The 27190-nt window shown below is 40.0% G+C and overlaps 1 protein-coding gene across 11 annotated transcripts in view; it reads right to left on the bottom strand.

Moving 5' to 3' along the window:
- Positions 1–26948, bottom strand: part of STAU1 (staufen double-stranded RNA binding protein 1) — a 55610-nt gene extending 28662 nt beyond the window's left edge. Inside the window, exons 1-7 of one of the 11 annotated variants that reach the window (XM_041732767.1) lie at positions 26690–26948; positions 16299–16369; positions 8912–9200; positions 6997–7121; positions 3792–3996; positions 1734–1872; positions 302–488 (exon numbers count right to left, since the gene is read on the bottom strand). In XM_041732767.1, coding sequence (XP_041588701.1) covers positions 302–488; positions 1734–1872; positions 3792–3996; positions 6997–7121; positions 8912–9116 — 861 coding nt within the window. In that variant the 5' untranslated portion in view covers positions 9117–9200; positions 16299–16369; positions 26690–26948. Of the gene's footprint in view, positions 1–301; positions 489–1733; positions 1873–3791; positions 3997–6996; positions 7122–8911; positions 9201–16298; positions 16370–25092; positions 25117–26689 lie in introns of those variants that run through there. The other 10 variants (XM_041732771.1, XM_041732770.1, XM_041732772.1 and 7 more) reach the window with 10 other exon arrangements.
- Positions 26949–27190: the final 242 nt, after the last annotated feature.

Here is a 27190-nt window from a genome sequence, read left to right as displayed (position 1 = left end):
AATGGCTTCAGAAAATTCTCTAAGCTGGTACCATAAATCACAGTAGATTCTGACAAGCATAATCTTTTGCACCAAAGAATTCATCCATACATGTGCTTCACAACTCAACTGAGTCAATCTTTCTACCAAGTTCACTTTACTCAAAACTATACCGCAGAAAAAAGAAGAAGGCATCCGACATTCTTGCTATGACTTTTTTTTTAAGGGGGGTAAGGTTTGTTACCAAATAACAAACATTATGGACAGCTCTCAATGCATCTTCTCAGAAAAAGCCCCAGAGTGGATGCCTCTCCACACCCACCTGCTCGCCCAGCCGCCTCCCCTCCGGTCTCTCGGGCGGGGGCTCACTCTGTAGGGTCCGCAAGGCTTTCGCAGCGGCGTCGTGTTTTGCAGCCTGCCTCGTCTTGCCTTTCCCGTTAAACTGCTGTCCTCCCACAGAAAGCTCAACTTGATAAAGTAAAGGTGGTACTGGAAATGGGTAAAAGTACCTGGAAGTAAAAACGGGGTTAGCAGAGTTACAGTCTCAGATCAGTAAGTCTCTCATACCTTCTCTGGCAAATTCCGGGTCTTTCCTTCATCAAAGGTCCTCATCACATCAGGGCTTGCTTGCTAATAAGGACTCCTTATCAATATACACACAGATTTTGAAGCCTTACACTGGATCAGAAGTGGCACACAGAATGAGCAAATAATCTTTAGCAAGCAAACTTATGTTTCACAGAATGGACTAGCTTACAGATTATAGGAGTTCAATCTATAATGCTAATCCAAATTCACAAAATCTAAAATGAATTAGGTTTTGGCTGAGGTAGGAAACTTAACTTGCTCTATGTTCTCATATCTGAGAGCCACACCTGACTACCTCCAGAAAAGGCCGGGAATTTTGTAACCAAAGTGTTTTTGTTTTTTTAGGAAGGACCCTCATTTCTAGAAACCCCAACAAGTCTAAAGCCTGGCAGAGTCTGGCTTCTTACATTTCAGAGCTTGTATTTTTTAAATGGCTTTGCCGCTATCAAGTCAGGCAGGGATAGGAAGACTTCCATTCTGATCATTAATCTATCCACTAATGTCTTATGACTGCCAACAGGAGGTTTTTAACACATGATGTTTTTGCATTTCAATTAGTATTTTACTGCATTTGTACTCCGAGGCTATTACAAAGCAAAGAAGTTCTAAATCAAAAAGTACCCAATAAACAATAATCAACAAATCTATGAATGCGGAGAGTCCTGTTTTTTTTTTATTGTATTTATTTATTTGACAGAGAGAGAGAGAGCACAAATGCAGGAGGAGCAGCAGCAGAGGGAAGGAAGAAGCCAGCTCCCCAGAGAGTAGGGAGCCTGATGTGGTCTCAATCCCAGTGGGATCATGACCCGAGCTGAAGGAAGATGCTTAGCTGAGCCACCCAGGCACCCCAAGAATCTTGATGTTGTGGGAATCATGCTCAAATATGACTCAGTTACACAAAGTGGTTAGGAAGGTGATCTTTAACCAGATTTTCTCCAAGCATAGCCACACTGCTAGCGAGGAATATGCTCAGGTCCTTCCCAGCAACAGGAGTTAAAGGAGCATCAAGACACAGTTCCAAAAGCACCAGCACAATTAAAGCTGACTTCAACATTTGGCAAGCCTAAAGATGACCAAAGCATTATGTGCTCCACAATCTACAGATTTTGTTCTTCCATGTCAAAAATGAGATATATTTTCACTTATATTTAAAACAAGACACATACCTTGGGGGATAAGCACCTCCTCTCATGTTGTAGTTATAGGTGGACTGCATCCGAGAGTAAGGGTCGACAGGCTTATACATTGGTTTTTTTCCAAGTTTCATGCACAGTGCATTTAGCTCTACAGTAGGGGTTATGCTTTCTGCAACACAGAACCAAAACAGAGAACTGGTTGTTTTCTGACATGAGAATGACGGTCATTAAAATAAAATAAAATTTAAAAATAGCATGCTTTCTACTAATTGGATTCATAATGCATTTCATGAAAGGATCTAAGTACTTCATCACTAGGCATCAGGTCAGGAAATCCAAAAATCTTCTGTGATTTCTAGATATTAATACATAGTCAACACCATCAAATATACTATAAGAGCTATTAGAGGGTCAACAACTAGCACAAAATGTTATCATTATGGAAGCCCCTCATTCCAGTTATTAGAAGCAGTTCCAATACACATCAAATCCCAGAGTTAAAAAAAAAAATCCCTTGTGACTGTCCAAATCATTTTACTGTTTGGGAATCCTTAGCCAATATAACTGGTAGTACTGACTTGCTGGGTTATTGGCTTACACTTAGAGATATGTTTATGCATACTATTTCAGAGAATGATGCACTTATTAAATACCAACTGGATGTAAAGCCCTGTGCTAAGGGACACAATTCTTGCCCCAGAGGATTCAAAGAACACAAACACTCTCAAAGAACTACTATACAACATGATATGTGCTATGAGGAAAGGTGTGGAATCACTGAGGAGGAGGCAAGTAAATTATATCTGGAGAACTCAAGTTGAGGGCTGCAAAATATTCAGATATTTCCAATCTTGATATTTACATTGGGATTTGACCTGTGAGAGTACTTGTTAGGAAAATTAGTTCTGTTTCCATAAAAATAAGAGCAGTATAATTTGAGTTATCTCAGAATTATCAATTGTAGAAAATACACATTGTTTATTTTCCATTTTTTTTTCTCTCAGTTCATCCAATTCATAAACCTTTAAAAAACATGTAAAAGGAAAACCAGGCTGGAAAGAATAATGTCAGTGCATAATCACATTTGAAAACAACACTTTCACATCAAACACAGAACAACACTAGCAATGGCAAAGTTCAACTTAAATGCACACAAAAATTCACTTTAAAATGCCTCTTTAGGAAAATAAAAAATGACTTGATTCTGTCCCATAACTGGTTCGACTAAATTTAGTGCATGAATCAAATTTATAAGAATATCTTTGGGTTTGCAAAATCAGAGGGTCATAGAAGTAACCAGCCTCTCTCTTTCAAACAAAAGAAATTTTCTTTATGATTCATACAACTGCACTTTAAGTATAACCTGAATCATCTTAAGAGCAGTTTTGACCCATAAAATTTACCTGCAGTGGAGAATGAATCCGAAACACCACAAAGAAATTAAAAGCAACAAGAAAGGTATGGCTGAGATCTCCCGGATTTCTTCCTGTGTACAAAGGGACTGGGATGGCTTCATGTGCCCGACGGGTAATGTGGCTAAAACAGCCACTCACAGGTAATGTGGCTACAACAGCCACTCCCACCCACCGTGGCAGGTCAGTGGTTTCCGAGCTTTTACCAGATGCTCTTCTCTGTTACTCTTCTCCCTGCTTGGGTCCCTTATTTGAAGAAATAGCTACTAATAGTATTTGAGTAATAAATACTTAAGTTATCCTCTCCTTCTGTTTAGTGATCAGGAGGCATGTATGACAATGTGGGTTTCTGATCAACGTGTTAAAATTGATATTTCCACCCTGGGTTGAAGTGATTCCAGCTAAAGCCTACATTCTTGGCAATCTGTACAACCTTATCAAGGAACAAAAGGTATTTGTGCTAAGCTTTTCTGGAATCTTGGAAATTGTTTGGTGACACACACCTCCGCCTCAGGACCTTCTGTCGATCCTTGGGAACAGAGCCTGGGAACCAATGCTTTAGAGTATGGGGAAGGATTCTGAAAAGGTAAGCGTTTGCCACTGATAGTGTAGAAACTGTGCTTTCAAAATCAACACGTTAGTTAAGAAAGAATTCATATACATACTGAATGGGTACCTCTAAACACACTTTTGAAAGGAACCTGTCTTGGCCCACGCATAATACCTGGATTCCTTCCTTCGCTACGAAAAGGGCGGGCTATGGGTTTAGGAAATTTTGTTCCTTCCAAAGCTTTGGCAGCAGCTGTGTGCTGGGCTTTTTTAATACTAGTTCCTTCAGCTTCCCAGTGCTGATCTCCAAGTGTTAGCTGTACTGTAAACACCTACAATGAAAATTGTGAGCTCTCAATTCATGATACCTGATGTGGACTACAGTATGTCACTTGGACCTTGAACATTTTTTATGGCCATGGTTTAAAAGGCCTGGTCATTATCTTGGCAATTTATCCCTTCATCCCCATTTTTTGTTTTTATAAACACCAAAAGATATACATATCATTGACTAGCATTAAACGGCACTCTATGACAAAACTATGCTTTGAAAAATGGAGGTAAACAAAGAGATTAAGAAAACATTTTCCTATATATTAAAATATTAAACATCGATTATTTGGAAGTCCTCCAAATAGAAATTGTCTTCCAATTACTTCTCATGGAAGAAATATAGCAAACTTGATTTAAAAACATAGTAGTATCTCATATAAATTAAGATGTTCTCATGCGTTTGTGGTCTCTTGTCTGAAAATACAATCCGAGAAGGACCAAAACTTGAATAAATTTGGGAATGTCAGCCAGGCTCTAAAACACTGCCTTCTACTTCCCAAAACTATACTACTCAGACACTGCCTCCTCTTTGAGGAGAAAATCTGATCCACACCAAGCAAAGATCTAGAAACGTTTCTCAACTCAAGGAGGCATCCAAAACAGCTAATTTTATCCTCAGCAAAAGCTGATAATGGCAAGCTTCTTTATTCTGTTTTAAATATAAAGATAACCCAAATACACACTCCTTTCTTAAAATTAGGTTATGTTAATCCTATCAGAACTAAATTAATACTCCATCAAAACAACACGACCCATCATACCACAGTGATTCTCTAACTTTGGTGCTCATCTAGGAAGCTTAGTAAAATACACAGGCCCAGGGATTTTGACTAAGAAGCAGGAGGAGGAGACCAGAGCAAGTGTATCTTTAATAAGCTCCCCTCGTGATTCTGACGCACTGAGAAGTTGGAGACTCACTACTTGGGAATTTAGTAAGACCAACTGGAGCTTTTATTTTTCTGCTTTTATCACTGGATATCACTCTGTTTCATTTACAAATAATTTACATAAGAAACGCTGATGTGAATGCATCTACATCATTTGAAAATGTCCAGATCATTGAAATTTGGTGCCTAAAGGGATGGGTGTGACTTGCCTTCACAGCTGATTTTTCTTGTAGGTCTTAACTTGAGGATTCCCTCAGTGCATAGCTTCCACTAACTGGGAAAAATTTAAAAATCCTCAGCCCACTGGAACCATTAGGGGATCCTCTGAATTAATGCTGCAGATCACAAGGTTACTAATTTAACACTGATAGCATGGACTCAAAACCCTGGCTGGTCTGAGCAGCAAAACAGCAGGAGCCTACAGTGCTATGCAATTCTCCGGGCATTTCATGATCCTTTCATAGAAGGACACTGAAGGGGAAAAAAGCTAAGGAAACAAAGAGTTAATTTCATCAACAATCTTGCCTTTCTCCAGCACCTTCCCCATTCCTGTTGTTGCCACTCTGCTGCCTCCTGTGTGGAGGGTCAGTAGTGGAGGTTAAAATCTAGGTTTCAAGAGAATTAAAATGACACCATACCACTGATTTTTTAAAGAGTCCAATAGTCACCTAGGAGGGAATATCTTTTCCTCTTTGAATAACTTGAAGGTTAAAAAAAAAAAAGGGCAGTTACAGATTGAACACACAGCCAAATTATCTACAGTATCACTAAAGTTTAAGTGAGAAAGTACGTATTTCAAAAAATACCAAAAACAGTTAATAAAGGGAATCCCAAAGTTAAGGTCTGCAAAAAAAATCCTGTAGAAGAAACAGAACAGTTATAGAAAATCACTAATTGCCTTCCAAAAGTAAAGAAACATTTCAAATATGATCATGCTTTAGAATTATGTTAAAACTCGCTTCACGTGAGTACAAATTTCTGTTTCTTAAATGCATAATAGCTACCATTTCTGAAGGACTTATTAACTGCCAGGCATTGTGCTCCACACTTTAATACAGTCTCTTGTTTAATTCTCACAGTAGACCTATTTGGGTAGGTATTATCCCCATTTTACAGATGAGGAGACTAAGGTTCAAAAAAGTAGTAGTTTACCCAAGGTCACATAGCTAGAAGAAACTGAGATTTAAACCCAGATCTGTCTGACACCAAAGGCGACTCACCTAACTACACTATGGTGCCTATTTAGGATTGCCGCTGATGTTACTTTTAGTCAAATGAAAAGAAACTTGTTATCATTCAAGGTTTGAGGTTTGCGTGTCAAGAAAAATGAGGCATAAAGAGACCAATAACTAACTCATCCTTAATTATATTCTCTTTACTGCAAAGCTAGGATCGGAAATAGAGGCCCAATTCCTTTTCTCTGATACCATACCCTCTCTCACACTGCAGCTGCAAAGATAAAGCCAGATATGCACACATTTAAGTTCCAAGATTTACATTAGTACAGATATCAAGCAAGCTTCAAAGACTGAATTCCTGAATAACAAATAGTAAACATTTAAATTACAGTCAGTCTTCCATTCTCTAAGATATGGGGAAAGACAAGGATAAGTGAAATCAGAGACAATCCAAAGGACTCACTTTGAGACTAATTTCTACCTCTCATCTTCAAACCTTTTACCTGGATTGCTAACAAGTGGCAAAATGGATTTCCTGTTCCCCTCTCCCTGCCCAGTCTAAGGTACACATGCAAGGAAGCAGGAAAGGAGCCAGAGCAGGCTGTAGCCAGGAGGCCCAGAGCCTGGAAAACTCACAGGAAATCATTCACAGGTGCTTGGGAATTGTCTCTATTCAGAATCCTAAAGACAATCACACACTAACTGGAGTTTTAAAAGCCACATATCCCAAAAAGAAGCATGTCTTTTCTTTGTCCCATTCTGCAAGGATGAAGAGAAGCGAATTGCCAAAATCTCTACTTTTGCATCTCTTGAAGATAGCCTCAGTGACTGGAAAGCATGTATTCTGCATCACAGCACCACTTGGAACAGCATAAAAAGACAGAAAACATTCCTGGTGGGTTATAAATGCACAAGCAGTATGGACAATATTTACCTTACAGTGAGCTGGACCTTGCTCACGCAAAAGCTTATACTCAGGCTGAATCTTGTTGAAACGGGCTAACTCATTCACAAGACACATTGGGGTTTTCTCTTTGGGGTGTGCCATGCTAGAAGGAACTGAAAAATAACGTAAGAGCAATGAAGTCAACCAGCAGTATATAGGACTGCTGCTCTCCCGGGGACATGAAAAAAGAGGGAAAGCAGAAGGTCTAAGGATTCAGAGCAGCAGTGATGCACAACTGCAAACCACATGGTGGCGCCTGCTTGAAGACACAGCTGGGGTCTTCTCTGAACCGGCTGAAGCCAGGGAACCTAGGAAAGTGTGTCTTCCCAAGAGAGAGAACCGAGGTCAGGGGGAATAACTAAACCATGGCAGCAAGCAAGATTTGAAATCAGATGAAGCACTGTTATTATAACCAACCACGGGAATTACACAGAGGTCTTGTGAGCACAGACACACTGGTTACCACAACAGCTGTCAGCCGGACCCTGTCGGTTATTGCACAAAACTCAACGTGCCAATGCCATTTCTCAAACAACGACTGTCGTTTCCCACATGGCTAACTTCTCGTTCCAGGGGCACCCCTAGTCATATCTCCAGAGGCTGCCATCCTCAGATCTTATCTACTTCTGAGAATTATACAAGTAAAATAAAACAGCCTTGGAGGCGGGAGTTTTACAAGTCAGTAGGATGTGGATGTAAGAGCACATCAGAAGAAAAAAGCAGTAAATCCCAGAGGACTGAAACAGTCTGTGACATTTCCTTTGAAGATGGTCTCCAATGGCAAATTTGGGGAAAACTGAATCCTGAATCTATTGGGTACGATGACAAGTCAAGATTGCTCTCCGGTGAGCCAGTCCAAGGAAGCCTAGAGGTAGTGTGACAGATGCTGTGCAGCTGAGAGAGGGACGAGCCAACACTCTAAGAACAGATTTATAAAGTGAAGGAAATGAGAAATGAAGGAGGAAATGCAAGGGAAACTGTCAGGCACAAGGGGCTGAAAGAATTTGTTAGAAGGTGACTCTGCTATGGAGACACCCATGCTGGCACCCCATTTAATTGGTTTTGCCACTTTGGGGAAAGGTTGGAAAGCAGAATATTGTTTTCAGAATTGTTTATTTTTCAGGTGTTTCAAATCTTTTCTCATCAATAAGCAGATTTATTTATAAAATTTTAAAAACATAATCTCTAAACCCAATGTGGGGCTTGAACTTATAACCCCAATATCAAGGGTCACATGCTATTCAGACTGAGCCGGCCAGGTGCTCCATCAATGAGCACACTTAGTTCATTTTTATTTTCCTAACAGATTTAAATGCTTCTAAACTTATTTCCTCTTCAAAAATCTCTGCTTCTTTGGTTCAATTTTTAATTGGTCCTCACTGTGACTTCTAAACTACGTCTGGAATCTCAAACTTACTTGTTCAAAATAAAAATTAACAAATGCCAATGCACTCTCTTGCTTTCCAGTGAATCTGGCTGCTCCCTTGCTTGGGATATAATCTTTATACACATCTAAAACAGGGGCTTTCACATACAAAGATTCTTTGTCAGTTCTGGGAAATAATTTTAAAAGCAGAATTTTCCCATACAACAAAACATATCCAGAGTGGTATTTACTGTTCAATCCTTTCTGTTGGCCACCACTTTATAATAAGTTAGGTTTTATAGTTTAGTTTACAATTCCCTTTCTTACACTTTGAAATGGTCTGTCAACTCAGGCCTCCGTCAACCCAGTATACAACCAAGTGTTTTACATCTGGAACAAAGAAGTGTGGGTGTTAATACTTTCTTCTGCTTCTGGAAGGTAATGTGAGAGCTCCCTACATCTGCAATCTACTTATCAGATCAAAAAACAGGCTAAGAAAACATTTGAAAAAGAAGACACTTGGATTCATACGCTTACCTGCAGCTGCACTGGTGGGTGTAATAGATGCAGAGGGTAAAGCAGAGTTTTGAATAGGTCTACCTGCATTTTCAGAGGGCAGAGAGCTAGTAGTAGAAGGAATACTCATCAAAGGCTGTGAGAGGAGAGACTGGTTCTTGTTCAGTATTTGGCTCCCTGAGAGAGCAGCAGATGGGTTCTGAACTTGCACTTGAACTTGAGACATGGTCACTTTCAACAAAAGTGAACAACTGCAGGTAAACAGCTTTCAGTGCAGGTTAATTCAGTGCTATGAAGTCTAAAGTTCTACCTAAAAGTTGTAAGGGAAAGAAAATAAAAAGGTAAATTATAGAGGAGATATGTAATTGCCAATATTCAGTCAAAATTGGTGTCACCTACTCAAGAATGAAAATAGTCCCACTGAGCCTGTAGCTATGCTGATGTATTAGAAGTGTGTTCCCCTCGGTACACAGTGAAGTTCCTGGCCTTGTGACTTTCTGACAGTGCTTTTAAATGACTTGCAATACCCATATGCTCTGCATGTTTATTTTATAAAGAGCACCAGTAGGGTTTAATGACATTCATTGTTGAAAATTAAGAATTACAAACTACAGCCTGTATTCAAAATGTTTAATTAAAAAAATGTGGGGAAAAAAAGGGAAAAAAAAAAACTAAAAACAAAAAAAAAACAAACAACTACGGAGAGGCTTTCCATACTATATGGGATACGGTAAAGATTTCTGGTCTCAAAATTATCAGAAGCTGAAAGCACACTTGGTTCCTAAGACCATTAGTGTGTGAATGTACACACTGCATCCACTGAAGGGCCACGTGCTCAGGCTGGCACCCTTACAGTTTTCCTTTAAGCTGACTGAAGAAAGACAGGAATTTCTTACTTCTACTGTTTCTTTTTCCTTATGACAATAAAAGATCTTTTTCCTATGAGGTTTGAAATGGTCTCATTAGTTACAGACCCCAAATAAAACTCTTGCATCTACACCAACATGCAAGATCCTGAGAAATTATTTGAATAGTAAAGAACATTCTATAATGTTTGTATGATTAAAAGCAAAGGTGGAGAAGATGAAAAAGAGGAACAGATTTCAGACTAGCAATTTCACTAGTGTGGATGGGAGTGGAACCCAGGAAGCAGAGGAAATGGTCTACTTCATCTTCTAAGTTCCAAAGGCATTATTTCTGAATACATTTAAATTTCTTCATAAGTCAAAGGTAAGGACTGTTCTGCTTACAGTCACGGCCACCATTCAAATAGATGAACGTGTTTAAGCGAGCCAAAAGTACCCCAAAATAACCAGTAACAACAACGAGTAGAAAAGCTAACCAAAACAGAAACCAGCAAATAAATCAGAATTTCTATTACAAAGTAATGGTTACTTTAGTTTTTTTAAAGTCTCAAAATAATTTTTAATTAAAGCTGGACCTTTGGAAAGAGATGAACAATCAGAGCAATTAGGTAACTTGAGGAATTCTGGCACATTCTCTCTTGATGAGAGCAAAAAGAACTGTAAAACTAAAAAGAACCCCAACACCTCAGGTCAAACATGACTTTGGATATAGAGACAGAAGCATCATCTTATTCACCAAAATCATCCATAATGCAGTTATTCCTTGTTTACTTTTGGAGTGAGAACAAAGGAACAGAGGAGATCCAGTAAAGACTAGACAACTCTCGGGGCACGTGGGTGGCTCAGTGGTTAAGCGTCTGTCTGCCTTTGGTTTAGGTCATGTCATGATCCGAGGGTCCTGGGATTGAGTCCTGTATTGGGCTCCCCGCAGGGAGCTTGCTTCTCCCTCTGCCTGTGTCTCTGTGTCTCTCTCTGTGTCTCTCATGAATAAATAAAATTTTAAAAATAATCTTAAAAAAAAAAAAAAAAGACTAGATAACTCTCCTGGCACACAAGTTGCCAATATCCAAGAAACAAGTCCAGAACCATCCAGAAATCAGCTAGGACTTTGTTTCATCGTTTTGATTTCCTTCACCTGCCAAAAGAGAAGATTTCTCTCTCAAAGCCCCCCAAACCTTTTTCCCTTCTTTCCCCCTCTCTTTCTAAACTCTGTCTTGAGGGCATTTTTCTACCAAAAAAAATTTTTTTCACTTATACTGTACTCACAACTTCATACTACCAACCACTAGTCACAAGTCAAAAAAACAATTCAAAAACAAAGTGCTCCAGAGCCTACCTGCATCCAAGAAACAGCAACCTAATTCTGTCCTGTGTTGCTCTGAGAGTATGAGGCTGAATGAATGGACTAAATTTAGAAAGGGTGGGGCCCAAAGAGACCTTTTTTGGCTAATGCTGCCTACAGCAGGCCCACAGCCAGCATCTCCAGTCACAGACATAAATACACAGATTTTCTAGAAGTTGAAAAAGGGAACAAATGGCCTTTAAGACTGCCCCATAAATGTTACCTTAAATTCACTTGGAGTTGTGTCTATGTAACAACTGGTTAAAACGAGTAGTCCCAACTGCAAATAAAAATTTTCTAAAATCCTAATAAGGCTGGATACTTTTACAAATTTCTAATTTCCACCATGACCAATACTAAAATTGGACAAACAGCACATTAGCACATGGAACACTTCTACGTGTCTTCAAGCTTGGAAAGAGAATCTAATGCAATGGTTCTAAAGAAGGGACAATTCAGTTCTCCAAAGATATCTTACAATATCTGGATACATTATTTGGCTGTTGCAATAGAAGGACTGAGGACTTACTTGTATCTAGTGGACAGAGGGGCCAAGGATGCTGTTTGGAGTACGAGAGTACACTAACCCACAAAATAAAATCTCACTAATTTAATAAGTAGTTTATATTCTTAGGAACAGAAAATCCCCTTTTCATCTCAAAACGCTAAAAAATTAAGGCTAATATTTTACCCAAACAGATGCTCCTCTCCCAAAGAGGAGCCAGGCAGCTAACATAGATAAATGGGGTAAAATATATTATTTACCCACATTAACTAGAACAACAAATAAAGCATTTCACTACTGCTATTTATAGAATTCACAGCAGCATTCAGGGGAATCACGGAATTCTGGAGATCCCACTTCTGTACAAATTTAGCACCTGTCGCTCAACGGTACTATTCTGACCTAAAGATTAAATCCTTACATTAAAACTTGTCTTTTCTTTTGAGCCTATCTCTAAGGATTACTTTCCACCAAATAAATTAGGGACTCCGAAGAGATTAAAGTGATTTGTCAGTCTTCCTATATAAGAACAATGTTTTATATACAGTAAAATTAGGTTGAAAACTGAAAACACAGATTCCAGCTTTCCTCGGTGCTGGAAGCACCTTTTACTGTTAAGCCTGTGTTGTGCTACTATTTTCCTGCCTCCTGGCTCCAGCACAGACGAGGCCCTTAATCTTCTAGTTTCTCTTAGAAGAGCTTAGACACCAACTCAGGAAAACACGTTCATTTTATTCTCAAACCCTTATTATGTAGCATATACAAGCACTAGAACATAGGGAGTGGCAACAGGATAGAGTTAGGAATACCTTTTTTTTTTTTTTAAAGACTCATAATTCCAAGTCCCAAGTTTGGCTTGGTGACACAAAAATCTCATAAAAATAAAGAGTCTCACCTTGGCTAGCAGCTTCTGTTTAACAAGTGTCACTTTTTTTTTTTTTTAAGAATTTATTTATTTATTCATGAGAGACAGGCAGAAACACAGACAGAGGGAGAAGCAGGCTCCATGCAGGGAGCCCAATATGGGACTTGATCCTGGGACTCCGGGATCACACCCTGAGCTGAAGGCAGATGCTCAACTACTGAGCCATCCAGGCATCCCGTGTCACGTACTGTTTAATGGGCTGTGAGAAGGGGAATGTGGGCACACGAACTCTACAAAAGCATTTTTTTTAAAAAATATTTTCCATGCCCAGCATGGAGCCCAATATGGGGCTCAAACTCATGACCCTGAGATCTAGACCTGAGCTGAAATCAAGAGTTGGATGTTTAACTGACCGAGCCACCTGGGCACCCCTAAACATTTTTTTAAATTATATATAATATGTTAAAAAGTTATCAGGCACAGGGGCCTCTGGGTGACTCCGTTGGATGAGCATCTGACTCTTGATTTCAGCTTAGGTTGTGATCTCAGGATCGTCAGATGGAGTCGTCTTTGCACTGGGCATGGAGCGGAGCTTGCTTGGGATTCTCCCTCTCCCCGCTAGCATGCCCCCTCTCTCTTTCCAAAAAAGAAAAAAAAAAAAAGGGATGAGGCACAAATGCAAATTCCTTACTCAGCAGTGATCTACCAAGACTAGGCCATAATGAGTGCACCACCTGAGTGAATTGTTTAATATACAAGAAGGCAAATCCTTCTGGAAATAGCTTACAGAACTATCACAAGAGTGCTTAGTCTTATTCACTTTCAACTAAGACTGTTAAATCACTGTTAATATGAAACAACTACTTCAGCAATTACAGAAAAACATCACTTTTAATATTTAAATTAATATAATTTAATTTTAATATTTAATTTAATTAGAGTAATACATGACTTATAATGAAGTAGCTATAGTTTTGTGTTCAATACATCATTCCCCTTTGCAATAAGTGACGTTTCCAAACAAGATGTGTTCGGAAGAGAGAGAACAGAGAGAAGAGAGAAGAGAGGAGAAGAGAGGAGAGGAGAGGAGAGGAGAGGAGAGAGGAGAGGAGAGGAGAGGAGAGGAGAGGAGAGGAGAGGAGAGGAGAGGAGAGGAAAGAGAAGAGAAGAGAAGAGAAGAGAAGAGAAGAGAAGAGAAGAGAAGAGAAGAGAAGAGAAGAGAAGAGAAGAGAAAAGAAGAAATCACCTCAATTCTGGACATGCTTTTAGCCATAAACATTTTACCAAAAGTCTCTCCCTTCAAAGTCCTCCATAAAATCTTATGTAGTATGGGTACACAGACACAAGAGTACTCCAGTCCCTTGCTAATAAAGCTAATAAAGCATTAGCTGTATGAACAAAAATTTTTGGACAGTATATTTATTCAATATTGGACAAAAATTTATTAAACATTTACTACATGTAAACCCTTATACGGCAAATTGTACATTCTCAAGTGTCAGAAAAAAACCTATTTCTTAAATTTTTCCTCAAAGACACAAAAAGAGATCTTTAAGCAACCAACTGTAAATCTATTAATCTTGTTCTCTTTAGGTTTTGAGAGGCTCCACCCTCAGAGAAACTTTGTCAGCAACAATTAAAAAGTTAAGGAATAAACTATTTTTCCTACAATAGCCTTGAAATACACCTAAAATGCCCACATCATTCCTTTACATCCAACAGTTATTTCTAAGATCCTTTTTGGACACATCTTTCCAGCTGCAATGTGGTTTTTACGTTTTCTCCAAATAAACTCACCCCACCCCCACAACCACCATGACACCTCTCTACCTTCTCATCCCCTACCAGCATCCACCATCGGGCTCTGATCCCAGAATACCAATTCACTGACTCCAAACATTATCCAAACACCTTAGGCAGGGCAGCCACAAATACACAAACATGGCAATCACTATATTCCTACCTATACTCCTACATAACCATTTCTAAATAACAAAGGCAGTGTCAAGCAAATAATATACAAAAGCCAGCCATATATCAAATTATTCAATAATAAAAAGATTCTTTAAAAGAAATATGACCAAACTACTTAAGACAGAGGGAAAAACAAAACAAAAAGACCACTATGTACTTGACGGTCAAAAGTAAGACAGGACAAGTAGCCCTGAGGAGGCACAATCACTTGCAAGACAATAAAATCAGCCAAAAATAATGCCTGGAAACAACCCAGGCTGTTCAAGATCTTTGCATCCAAGTGACTGAATGTGGCCCCTGTCTCACACTTGGCTGGGTGCCAAGTGGGCAATGGAGGATTTTCTTTCCACACAAATGTAACCACTGGGTGGTCCATTTAAAGAAACACTTCATAAAAGAGAATTCATTCTTAATTGTTCATCCTGGAAAAACCATCATACCAAACAAAACACTAAAGTGAGAAAAACTTTACCTCTGTAGCCTAACGAGCCGCAAACCTCACTTTCTTTTCTAGCTTTGAAACCTCATCAAGCTCCCTACTTCCATTCCCTAGGAGGAGCTCTTAAAAATAACTAAAGTCAAACATACTATTTTTTACAAACATGGAAATGTTTTTAATATCTAAACTTTTAAAAACATAGACAAATGTCTTAAATCAACCAAAATGAATAACTATTCATGATCTGCTGGAGATTTTTCAGAGTAGTACTGTGTGACCTATTCTTAAATAAGAAGGGGCTTAGTTCAACATAACAGTTAACTGGCTTTTTCTTTCAGAAAAGGGAAATTGTATTCTGTAACTATGTGCCATTTACCTAGAAACTCGACTGCATTTACCATCATCTTCATGCAAAACAGACCAGAGCCAAGACCCAGTTTCTAAGAAACCAGCCTTGCTAAGTAGCAACCAATAATGTTAAATCAGATCAAACTTCTGAGTTGTGGCTTTCAGTTCTACTCCCAAATTAAGATAGCAATTATCCATCCAACTCTTGGCAACCCACTGTCCCATGCCTCAGTTTCCCCAGAACACTTTCTAACAGGAAATTCGGTAGCTGTAGCAATTGGAGCTAAAATAATGAAGAAATCCTGAAGCATGGTAACAGTTCAGTCCTTTGAAAAGAAAAGCATTAAAAAGCATTAAATAAACGGAGTGTAAATCCATTCACTGAGCCTGGTACAACTCCTCTGATTTCCTTATGCTTCAATTTCCTCATTCCCAAAGAAAGTTGGGTTTGACTTGTCCACTAATCACTACCAGTGATATGGTATGATTCTATACTTCCAGTTCTAAGAGGTTAAGGGCTAAAATACAAGGCAGTATTAACAGATGCGGTATATTTTGCAGTGCCTTGATATAAAACTGTAAAATCCTCAACTCTTATAAAGCTTTTGGTCTAGATGATCACAAGCAGCCAGCAGTAAATGGAACTTAATTCATAGCCCTATCTCATGACAGAAAACAATGTTGGATACTCTCCACAAGTTTGAAAACCAAGTTTTACATAAATAACCTGAGAAATCAAAGACAATCTACAAAAGCTGCTATGAACAGGATGCTTACCAACCAAGTTATGTCTAATGACAACTTTAGTGGCCAATTTTCACGTCTCGACATTTAAAGTACATGGCAGTGCTGGCTAAAGGGTTTCACATTCTTGCCAACAATCTTCCCTGCAGTTACTTTCTAATTAAAACTCAAGAGTGAAAAGAAAATTCAGACTGCATACAATTTCTTCTGTTTCTCTAACATTACAGCCAGAAGTAAAAGTCATTTTCCATACAGATCATTCAAAAATTCAAAAATATTACAGGTTATCAACAGGCCTGAAATTACACAGTCAAATTATGTGTACCTTAAAAAGAGGTGCTCCAGGAGTAATGCTGTTTTGGTTCAGTTCTAAGAGGTTATGTGGTTAGGAAACTCCTAGAAAATAAGAAACAATAATAATTTACTAGAGTAGATCATTTCTGAAAACAAAGACATATATTGCTCAAGTTTGGGGGAAACCTAAAATCCACAAGTAGAAGAAAGAAAGCATGATTTCACGGCTTGAAGCAGCACCCTGTAGAATCCACAAAAGACACAACTGCCTGCAAACTGGGTAGAGTACTTTGTGGAGACATGACAATAAGAGAGCGGTGAATATCTCGAAACTAATTTTAAAGAAAGAAACTGGGCATCATATACCGTCTGATCACACAAGCTTAGTTTTTAAACTCATGAGGTCCCCCCCACTTTTCACTACCAGCTAAATATTTTATTCATAAATGCCCTTACCATATACTTGGTCATGAAAATACAACAGCACGGGAAAATTAAGAAAAACACACTTTGTACAAAAACATTCTTATATTAAATTCCAAAATACAAAAAGCGCATTATCACTAATAAATCCAAACCATAATCATTCTTTAGAACTGGATATCAGGTGACATAAGAGTTTCATTCTCAAACTCTCAGATCAGATTTATCTAGAAGTATCTTCATTTTTAAAAGGTAGTACAAGTGATCCTTGAAAAACACAGGGGTTGGGATGCCAACTCCCCACTCTACAGTCAAAAATCCACATATAACTTTTCACTCCCCAAAGACTTAATCACCTATAGCTTAACTGTTAACCAGAAGCCTTACCCATAACATTAAGATGATTAATACATGTTTTATGTTATATGTATCATATACAGTATTTGTCCAATAAAGCTAAAGAAGCTAAAGAAAAGATTAACAAAGTCATAAAGAGAAAATGCATATACAATACTGTTCTGTATTTATTTTAAAAATCTGCACAAAAATGGACACATGCAGTTCAAACCCATGTGGTTCACAGGTCAACTGTAGTTAGTAACAAAGACAATTCCTTACCTTGAGATACCTTTTGCATTTTTACAACATAAAGGAATTTCACTCATTTCAATTTCTCACTGCTACTGTGACTTAACAAAGGATAAAAGTAGCTGTTCACTATCAAAATAATTTCAGAAATAGGAATCCCTGGGTGGCGCAGCGGTTTACCACCTGCCTTTGGCCCAGGGCGCGATCCTGGAGACCTGGGATCGAATTCCGCGTCAGGCTCCCGGTGCAAGGAGCCTGCTTCTCCCTCTGCCTATGTCTCTGCCTCTCTCTCTCTCTCTCTCTCTCTCTCTCTCTGTGACTATCATAAATAAATAAAAATTTAAAAAAAATAATTTCAGAAATAAAACAATAAACTGATTTGTTTTACAGTATTTTAAACAATTCAAGTTCTTTTTGCAAATAGTATGCTATACTAATAACTTTCCAATCTAGAGGCCTGCCGCTCCATAACCTTACCCATTCACAGTACTAGCAGGAGTGGAAACTGGAAAAAGCCTCTGAGCAGCCCTTACAAATCTCTAAGACCACCTAGGAGAGCTTATGTCTTCTACTCTTAGGGGTGCCCCTCAATTTAAGCCCATCTGTGAGGAACAATTATGGTAAGTTTGGGTATCTAAGTTTTTTCAGCCCAACCCAGAAGTTTAAAAAATTAGAAATACATAAATAAATAAGAATGGGAAAAGGGAGCTGCTAGAGTCAAACAATGACAACAGTAAGAACAACTGCCAACAACTTTACAGCAGAGGAAAAAGGAGGGGGTGGGAGGAGAAATACAGCAGCTTGCAACCATCTGGATTTCAGACATCTTCACACAAGACAAGGATAGCTGACACTCTATACATTCACACTCCTGTGAGCAAACTCAGTTTTTGAAATCCCCTAACTACTTTCAAATGATGATCCGAAACCATCATGATTATGACCAGTGTAGCTACATGGCACTTACTTTCTCCAAGCAGTGTTAGAGAAGAAACTGGGGGTTAAGCCCAACTCCCCTACTTTCCCACTCAAGAAAACATACTAGAATGCAAAAGAGTAAATTACATTCACTGCTTTATTCATTCAACAAATAATTACTGAACACCTACTATCTGCAGGCAGTATTCTAGGCACTGGAGAGAAGGAAGTGCACAAATAAGATACGGTCCCATGAATTGCAGAATTCATGTTTATACAGGAATAACTTTGAACCTGACACAAATTTAAAGAAATAATTCACAGTGGCATTTTAATTCATAAGAACAAATCATTTATAATACACATTATCTCGCAACTAAAGACATGTAAGGACAAAAAGACCCTTTGGCTGCAAGATGCTGATTTAGGGTAAGGGCAAACAGAACAGGGCTGTGCGGGTATGACTGAGGAGTCTTGGCTAGAGATGTGAGTTTGGGTCCCAACTCTGGTGTTGAGCTGAATAATAAATGCTTCATTTAATATGTTAAGAGGCTTCGGGGATCCCTGGGTGGCTCAGCGGTTTAGCGCCTGCCTTTGGCCCAGGGTGCAATCCTGTAGTCCCGGGATCGAGTCCTGCGTCAGGCTCCCAGCGTGGAGCCTGCTTCCCCCTCTGCCTGTGTCTCTGCCTCTCTCTCTGTGTCTATCATGAATGAATGAATGAATGAATGAATGAATGAATGAATAAATAAATCTTTTTTAAAAAAGGAAAAAAAAGAGGCTTCAATCTTTTAATATATTAAACGAGGTGACCATCAATTTCATATGATTAATAAAATAATAACTGTGTACTGCTTGGGTGGATTAACTTGTAATAGAGGTGAAATGCCTGTAAAGTATGATACTCCATACCAAAGTTAGCTGTCAAATATCGCTTTCTTAGAATATACTGTAACTGATACTTGTTCAAAACGTGCTATTTAAGAAAGAAAAACACCCTGCAAAATTAGAAAGAACTTTATAAAAAAAAGTATTCTTTTTTTATGTTTGGTGCCTAAATAAGTAAATTCTTTTAACAGGGAAATCGGTACCCAGCAATAGTCATACCCTAAATGTTCCAGACTGTAAAGGTTCCCTATACTACAAATAAAAAGGGAATTATTTACCTAACTCTATTTCTATTTAACTGTCATCTAGGTGAAGGGTCATAGAGCTTCAATGAGCACAGGTTGGTTAAATTGTGCAACAAAGAACATAAGCCTCTAAGCATAATCAGTCTTATCATTACATATAAATTATCTTCTTTCTGACAGAGGAAAGGACTGCCTAGCATTTTGTACAAAATCACAATGGCACCAGCAGACAATGGCCTTGTTTGTATCAGGGTGGAATCTGCAAGAGTAGAAAATTCATGCCTCAGTTAATTTTAATCTATAGAAAGCATGGACTTCAAAAAGCAAAACTGTGAGAGAATCAGACAAGATCTAGTTAGATCAAAAAGCTTGTGCCTGAGGGGAGCCAATATAGACAATTTAAGAAGCAGCATGTGCTCACTTCATCCCCAGACAAGACACATTTCCAACACCTTTTCGTGATTAATGAGATACACGTATGTCATTACAGGCTACATGGTCACCTCAGTTGAGGTTATAAGACAGAACGGAAACACACACCATCTCATGAAAACCTCAAATCTAACAGGCAGGTTTAATTTCATTGATCTGCCTTTTAAAACTAGCCATTAAGAGAGGACTACTGCCTGGGTGGAGAACTAAAGAGGCTTCCTATGCAGATCATTGATTCAAAGAAAGTAAAAAAGAAACTGTTAAGGAGGCAGTTCAATACTAAACAGAAAGTTACATGAAATATTCCCAATACCATCAGCAAGGAAAGGGATGTTAGGGCTGGAAGGCAAAGAGGGAAACAATCACCAAGGCCTATAAAGGTAATTGGAAGTTGAGTTAATGCTTATCCAATAGGAATATTATAATTCTAAAGAAACTAATTTTCTTAGCAACAACCTTGTCTATAGTTCATAAATCATTTTTAACGAACTTCATGAAGGATTACAGCAATAATTTAGAGGAGAGCCTCCTACAACACACAGGTTAATGAAACCTCCTCTTCTTCCCCATTTACTTCTAAGTAGTTCCCTGCACCCCACAAACCTTTGAATCAACTTACAAGTTTTAGTTTAATGTGACTGTAGCAATCTATCACAACAAACAAAAGTAAACTAGAAGTCCATTTCAAGGGAATGATGAATAGAGTTAATTTTAAAAACTGAGTATTACTGAAACAGACTTTTTTTCAAATTGGTCTGAAGTTCTAGTGAACAAAAATCATCCTAGCTATGATGAAGCACTGGTGACACACAAGAAAACAACTGTCCTAACCAAAAAGCACTCGAGCATAATTAGAGATGAAGTGTGGTTCAGTCAAAACAGCTGCAGACCTCACTCCAGTTACCTGGCCTCCCATACAGGCCTCAGTATCTGCAGCTACTAGAACTGATGTCCGCAAAGACGTTTTCAAAGTATCAGAAATACAAGAAAATCATCCACTTCAACTTTTAGCACCAAGGAAGAGCTCGATGAACAGCAGCTTTTATATTATTAGATAAATTCAATCTGACCCTTCAGATCCCTTTCCTGCATCAAATAACCCTCACCCTGTAATCCTAACCTACCTACCACATGGTTAAGAGCTCAATAAATAGTAGCAAGTATTATTATCCAGCAAATTTACTAATCCTGTCCTCAGCCACATAAACATCTATAAATATAAACTTATAGCTACACACCACTTGTAAAAAACATTTTAAATGGGAACAGAGAACATGCTGACTAAAATCAACCCACTCACTGCGCAACCAATTCTAAAACTACATCAAATACAGAGACAATCTAATGAACAATACTTTTTATTTAGGCAAAGACCTCAGGGCACTTAAATTTTTTTAGACTTTGTAGTCTGGTAGACATTAACAAAAACCTTCCAGAACAATTATGACCTGTGTATCATATTATAATAAAATAGCCTGGTTTGCTCCCATTACTGTTATAAACTCACAAAGTCATCACACTTCTCCCCCAAATTAGATTCCAGATTAAACAGAAGCAGATGGGCTACAAATTTAATATTCAGAAGACTAATTTTTAATTGAAAGCAAATACTTTCTTGGATAGATTTTCCTACTTTTTTTTGCTTTCAGTAAATATACTTGGAAGGGGCCCCCTGAATATACTCCTTCAACAAATAAACAAACTTGTATAATTCCAGAAAATATAACTAAGTCTGCAGAGAATTTGTTTCTACCTGCTCTTATCTGGTGACACAGATCACTTTTACGTCAACCTTATTCACTACTATGGGAATGTACATATTTAAAAAATTAAGCTCTTTGCAATAATTTGCTCACTTCACCATTTTTTTTTAATAATAAATAATTTTCTTTGGTAAGGTTTTCTAGTTCAGAGCATTAAATTGTCAGCAAAACAGATATCCAAACCAACCACCTAGCGTTATTTGTTAAGATCAACGTAGCTATATATTTGTAATCCTATTATCTCCTTAGTATGTGAGAACAAAGGATTTCGCCAACATTATTCAAGCTTTGTAATACTTGACTAATACATAAGCACACCTTGGTGCAAAAAATTCATTAAGCATTTCTTTAAAAAAAGCAAAAAGTTCTAGAGCCTAAGCAAATCTGGAAACAAAAATCATCAAAACCCTTGGCTTTTAAAGATCCAGAGACACCTTACAGGGCTGCCTCAATTTAAAATTCACTGGGGTGGCTATGTGTGCTCAAGTATTTAGTGTGCTGATGCTGTAATTTATTTTGAAATGTACTAAAAAATAAAATGAATTAATGAATTCAAAGAGACAGACAAATGGAACAGACATGATAAAACAAGTGTGGTAAAATGTCAATGGCAGAAAACAGGTGGTAGATATAGAGGCATACACTAACATTCTTTAGGCTTTGTTATATATTTAAAATTTTTCATAATAAAACGTCAGGCAAAAATAAGGATAGCAAATAACATGTCTTCTCAGAGTTCAATCTCTAACTCATAAATTACACTTCTTGGAATAGCATAATGCTAAACCTTGATTTTAATGAGGTTTTATTTAAGGAAAAGCTCATGCCGAAAACTATACCAGAAGCATGTTAGCCACAAAGATCTGTCACCAAAAGTTTACAATTTAAAACAACCTGTTATAGGTTTAGTGTGAAGCAAAAGGTCTAGTGTGAAACAAAATCTGCCATAAAATTCTCTAAACATTTCTGAACGCTGCAGAATTCCATTCCAAGAGAAAGAAAGCAACCCCAAAGGCTCTCATTTAAAGGGGAAGAATTGGGCAGCCCGGGTGGCTCAGCGGTTTGGCGCCTGCCTTCAGCCCAGGGCCTAATCCTGGAGACGGGGGATCGAGTCCCACATCAGGCTCCCTGCATGGAGCCTGCTTAAGAAGCACTTCCTCTGCCTGTGTTGTCTCTTGCTTCTCTCTCTCTCTGTGTCTCTCGTGAATAAATAAATGGAATCTTTAAAAAAATAAAGGGGAAGAAAAAAAAATAAAGGGGAAGAATTTACATTTCCCTGAACTGAGCAATTCTGTGTCACAAAGTATGACAGTGAGTAAGATGATCCAGTGTGGAGGCTCATAAAAACAAGGTCCCTGGAATTGACTTATGACACCCAACAAAAAGATGCCTTTTTCATAAAAGTTTCTTTTTTATGCTGGTGAATTTCACTTTCACTCCATCCAGCAAAAGGGCAAGAGAGAGAAAGTTGCCTTGCAAGCTGAGAGCCACTCTGTGCCTCCTATATGAAATACCGTCATTGTCTTACTAAGGGGAGACTGGATGAAGCAGCACAGTATAGGCCAACATTTAAAGATTACACTCAGAATAATGTTAATGGGTTAGACTTCAGAAATGAGGGGGAAAAGTTCTATGAGTCATACTCATTTCTAAACTTAAAATAATCTGTATATAAATGGGTTTTCTGGTTGAATCTTAAAAGAGAGCAATTTAGTCTGAACAAACTGTATTTATGGTAATAATTCCAAATACTTAAAAGTTTTACTTTAAGCCTCCTGGGAAGCACTAAGCATTTTTTTTTTTTAAATAAAGTACATTTTGTGCCCTTTCTTAGATACCCGATTAGTATTTTTTTCCCAGAGTTAATTTTAAGAGGTATGCATATCCCTTTCAATCTCCCAGATTGTAATAACTAAAACATAACACACATTTTCACTACCTCTGAACAAGCTCAAAAGTAAACCTACGTAACTGAAATTACAATTACCTAAAAGCAAACTGCAACTGTCTAAAGCTGTGAAGAGTCCATGACCAGAAATTTGAAAATTAAGTAATAATGACAAACATAATATTCCTGTCAACTTCGATTCTAGGAGAAATCTCTTTTCAGACAAGAAAGAAAAACATGAGCATCTAGCCTATGAAATTCATTCACTTATTAAAAATAATTCTACAACAGAGTTTTGAAATCAAATTACCTTTTGCTTAATTCTTAACCTAAGGTGACACCAGCATATTTACACAACTACTGTAAAGAAACTTTGAAAGTTTCATTATGAATTATTAACTGTAGTTTAACTTTTACAAAAAGTTATTCCCCATTATAAGAGGTTTAACAGGTAGGTCTCCACCAAAACAGGTTTATAGATACCTGTTTTGTTTTTGTTTTTGTTTTTGTTTTTTTAATTCCTTTTCAATTATAACCACTGACAGCTTAAGATCTGTTGCGTTTGTACACAAAAAAGCAAAGCAATATTTTGGACATGACTTTGAGAGGGATAAGCACCGAACCAAGAGCTAATTTGGCCACTCATTTTTTTTCTCCTGTATAGTAATCACGTGTAAACAGAGATGAGAGGCTCAATAAACAAAATGAGAACTACGATTCCACTAAAGTAAATTTTGTGACAGATTAACAGTCTGGAGCAATCTTGTAAAATTATATGATGTTTAGGATTTGTTTCAAAATTACCCAGTTTGGGGGAGGAAGTACTACATGCAACAAGATGACCTTGGCTACAAGTTAATCATTGTCAGAGCTAAGTGACCAATACATGGGGGTTCTCTACAGTTATCCAATTTTTAAATGTTTTCCGTAATAGTTTTTTTTTTTTTTTTTTTTTTTTAAAGAGGTGGGATCCCTGGGTGGCGCAGCGGTTTAGCGCCTGCCTTTGGCCCAGAGCGCGATCCTGGAGACCCGGGATCGAATCCCACGTCGGGCTCCCGGTGCATGGAGCTTGCTTCTCCCTCTGCCTATGTCTCTGCCCCCCTCTCTCTCTGTGTGTGACTATCATAAATAAATTAAAAAATTAAAAAAAAAAGAGGTTATCGACTGCAATATTAAATAAAGCATTATTTCCCCAACACTATGATTTTTGAGGCAGAAGACATATTTGTCGTACAGCTATTTCTCAGGTGTTTTTGAAGAGTCATCCAAAGTTTTTTTTTAAACTAGAAATTGACAGTATGACTCTTGTCAGAAAGTTACAGGTAAAATGTCAAAAAACAGGAGAGGCCGCTTTACATGCTGAGAGACAGGTATACATCAAAACAGCTTTAAATTTAAATTTAAATTCAACAAAGAAAAAAAATAAGTAAATTCAGCAAAGAAATTTACTACCTAAAGCAGCCCTACGATACAGGAGGTACATTCCGTTGAGCAAACACACACACACACCCAACTTTCTTGTAAATGTGAACGTCCACCAGTTGCCCACGAGTTGAGTGGAGTTGCCTTTTTCCCTAAGGAAAGGTACACACAACCCAGCAGAAGAATGAAAAGAAACTCAGTAGCTTCAAATAAAGCTGCTGTTTAAAAAAAAAAAAAAAAAAAAAAAAAAAAGAATCCCACCTGTCACCAGGAGGACCGGAACTGCTCAACTCCACCATCCAACTGTATTTTTAGTTTTTACCTCAGCAAGCAGCAATGTAATTTATATTTGGTAAGCACACTGATTTCCTGAAAGGCCAAGATCAATCAAAAAACCCGGATTAACTCTCTCTCTCTCTCTCTCCGCCACCCACTCCACAATTAAAGCTACAAGCAGAAGGGGAAGAGTGACCTTAAAAACGTCCCCACAGCCAGGGAACAGAGGCAGAACCGACTGAAGCACACATCCTCGCCGGAACAGAAGAAAACTTCCACATAAGCAACACTGCGACACGGAGGTGGGGGCAAGGGCTTTAAAAGCAAAGTCGGCCCCACGGGGACGGAAGGAATGAAAAGCAAAGCTGCGGTGAAGAAGGGAAAAAAAAAAAAAAAAAAAAGAAAAAGAAAAGAAAAAAAAAAAAAGTTAGAGACGTAGCGCAAGGAAAGACCAGGCGTCTGTATCTCTGCCAGCTTCACCCACCGCCCCCTCCAGAACCTGACACGCGGGGCGAGCGCTCCAGAAAGGCTTCAACTCCAGGCAGGCGGCTGCCAGCAACTTTCCCAGAAATGAAATGACAACAAGAAGCCGGATGATGGCAGGGAGGGGAGGGAAAAAGATTAAAAAAAAAAAAAAAAAATTTTTTTTTTTTAAAATCAAAAAATAAAAAAACAAAAGCAAACAAACAAAAACGGGCAGGTTGCTCATTCCGAGGGAGCTGGCGGAAATCTTGTCGCTGGCTCAGCGGAGGGGATGGAAATAACAGCATCTTTACAGGCTGCCTCCTTACACAGTGTCCCAATTACACGTACGCCCCTTTCACATGTTAACAACCCAAAAAACAAAGCCCCGGCGCTGGCGACGTCTCCGCCTCAAAGGAACCCCGGACGGGCGCAGGCAGGTCAGGTCGACTCGCACCCCGCTTCGCCCCCCTAGGTCCCTGCCTTAGTATCACGTAATAAATCATGCAGGCGGCTCGCCGGGGCGCGCGGTGGGTCTGGCTCTCCGATAAGCGCCTCACACGCCCCGTTTCACGGAACCCGAACAGCCCAGAGGCAGGAGCCGCGTTAGCCCCTTTCCCCGACCTACACACACAAAGAGTTGAAGGGACTTGCCCGCGAGGGTGGCGCGGGGCTTGGCACCCGAGCGAGGCACCTGGGCCGCGCTCGGAAGCACCGCGCCCCGGACCCGGCGGGGGCCGCGGGGCGCTCGGGGTCTCGGGGACTCGGAGCAGGCCCCCGCCCGCCGCCCCTGGAACAACTTCGGCGTCCCCGCGCGGGAGGAGCAATCGCCAAAGGCGGCGTGGCACCTGTTTCTGGCCCCAGCAAGGGGTGGGGGAGCTGGGGCTGCCGGGCTGCAGGCCGCGGGGCGCCCCGAGGCGGGGGAGCGGAGCGGGGCGGGGGGGCGCGCGAGGACCCGCCTCCTCCGGGAAGGCCCCGCGGGCGGGACGGAGGCCCGGGCACGAAGGCCGGGCGCGCGGGCCCGCCGAGGCCTAGGCCCCACCCGCCGCCCCCCTCCCCGCGGCCGCGGCGCCCGCGCGGGCCCCGCCAGGCCCGGCCCGGCCCGGCCCGGCCGCCTCACCTGGCTGCTGCCCCGAGCTCGTCCCCCGGCCGGCGGTCCTGGGCGGCGGCGGCGGCGGCGGCGGCGGCGGCTGCGGCGGCGGGGGCGGCGAAGAGGGGAAGGAGGAAGGAAGAAGGGAGAAGAGGAAGGGAACGGCGGAGGGAAGAGGCGGAGTGGCCGCGGAGGAGGCGGGCGCCGCCGGGCCGGGGGTCAGAGGAAGGGGGAGCCGAGCCAGACGCGGCGGCCGCCGGCGCAAACGCTGAAGAGCCGCTCCGGCGCCCGCAGCCCCGCAGGAAGTGACGGGGGAGGGGCCTGCGCCCGCCCCCGGCCCCCGCCCGCCTCCATGCCCGGCCCCACCCCCACCCGCGGCCCGAACCACAAGTCCCGGCGGGCGCTGCGAGGGCGCCTGCTCTCGCAAGGCACTCCGGGAGCCGTGGCGGGATGGGGCCTGGTCGGTCCCGGGTCTCGGCGGCCCGCCCTGGCCCCCGGGGCCAGCTGGGAGTTGTAGTTCTGCTGGGAGTT

The sequence above is a fragment of the Vulpes lagopus genome, chromosome 18 (assembly GCF_018345385.1).
Source record: "Vulpes lagopus strain Blue_001 chromosome 18, ASM1834538v1, whole genome shotgun sequence".
In the NCBI taxonomy this organism is placed as follows: Eukaryota; Metazoa; Chordata; class Mammalia; order Carnivora; family Canidae; genus Vulpes; species Vulpes lagopus.
This window is presented reverse-complemented; position numbering and strand designations above follow the sequence as displayed.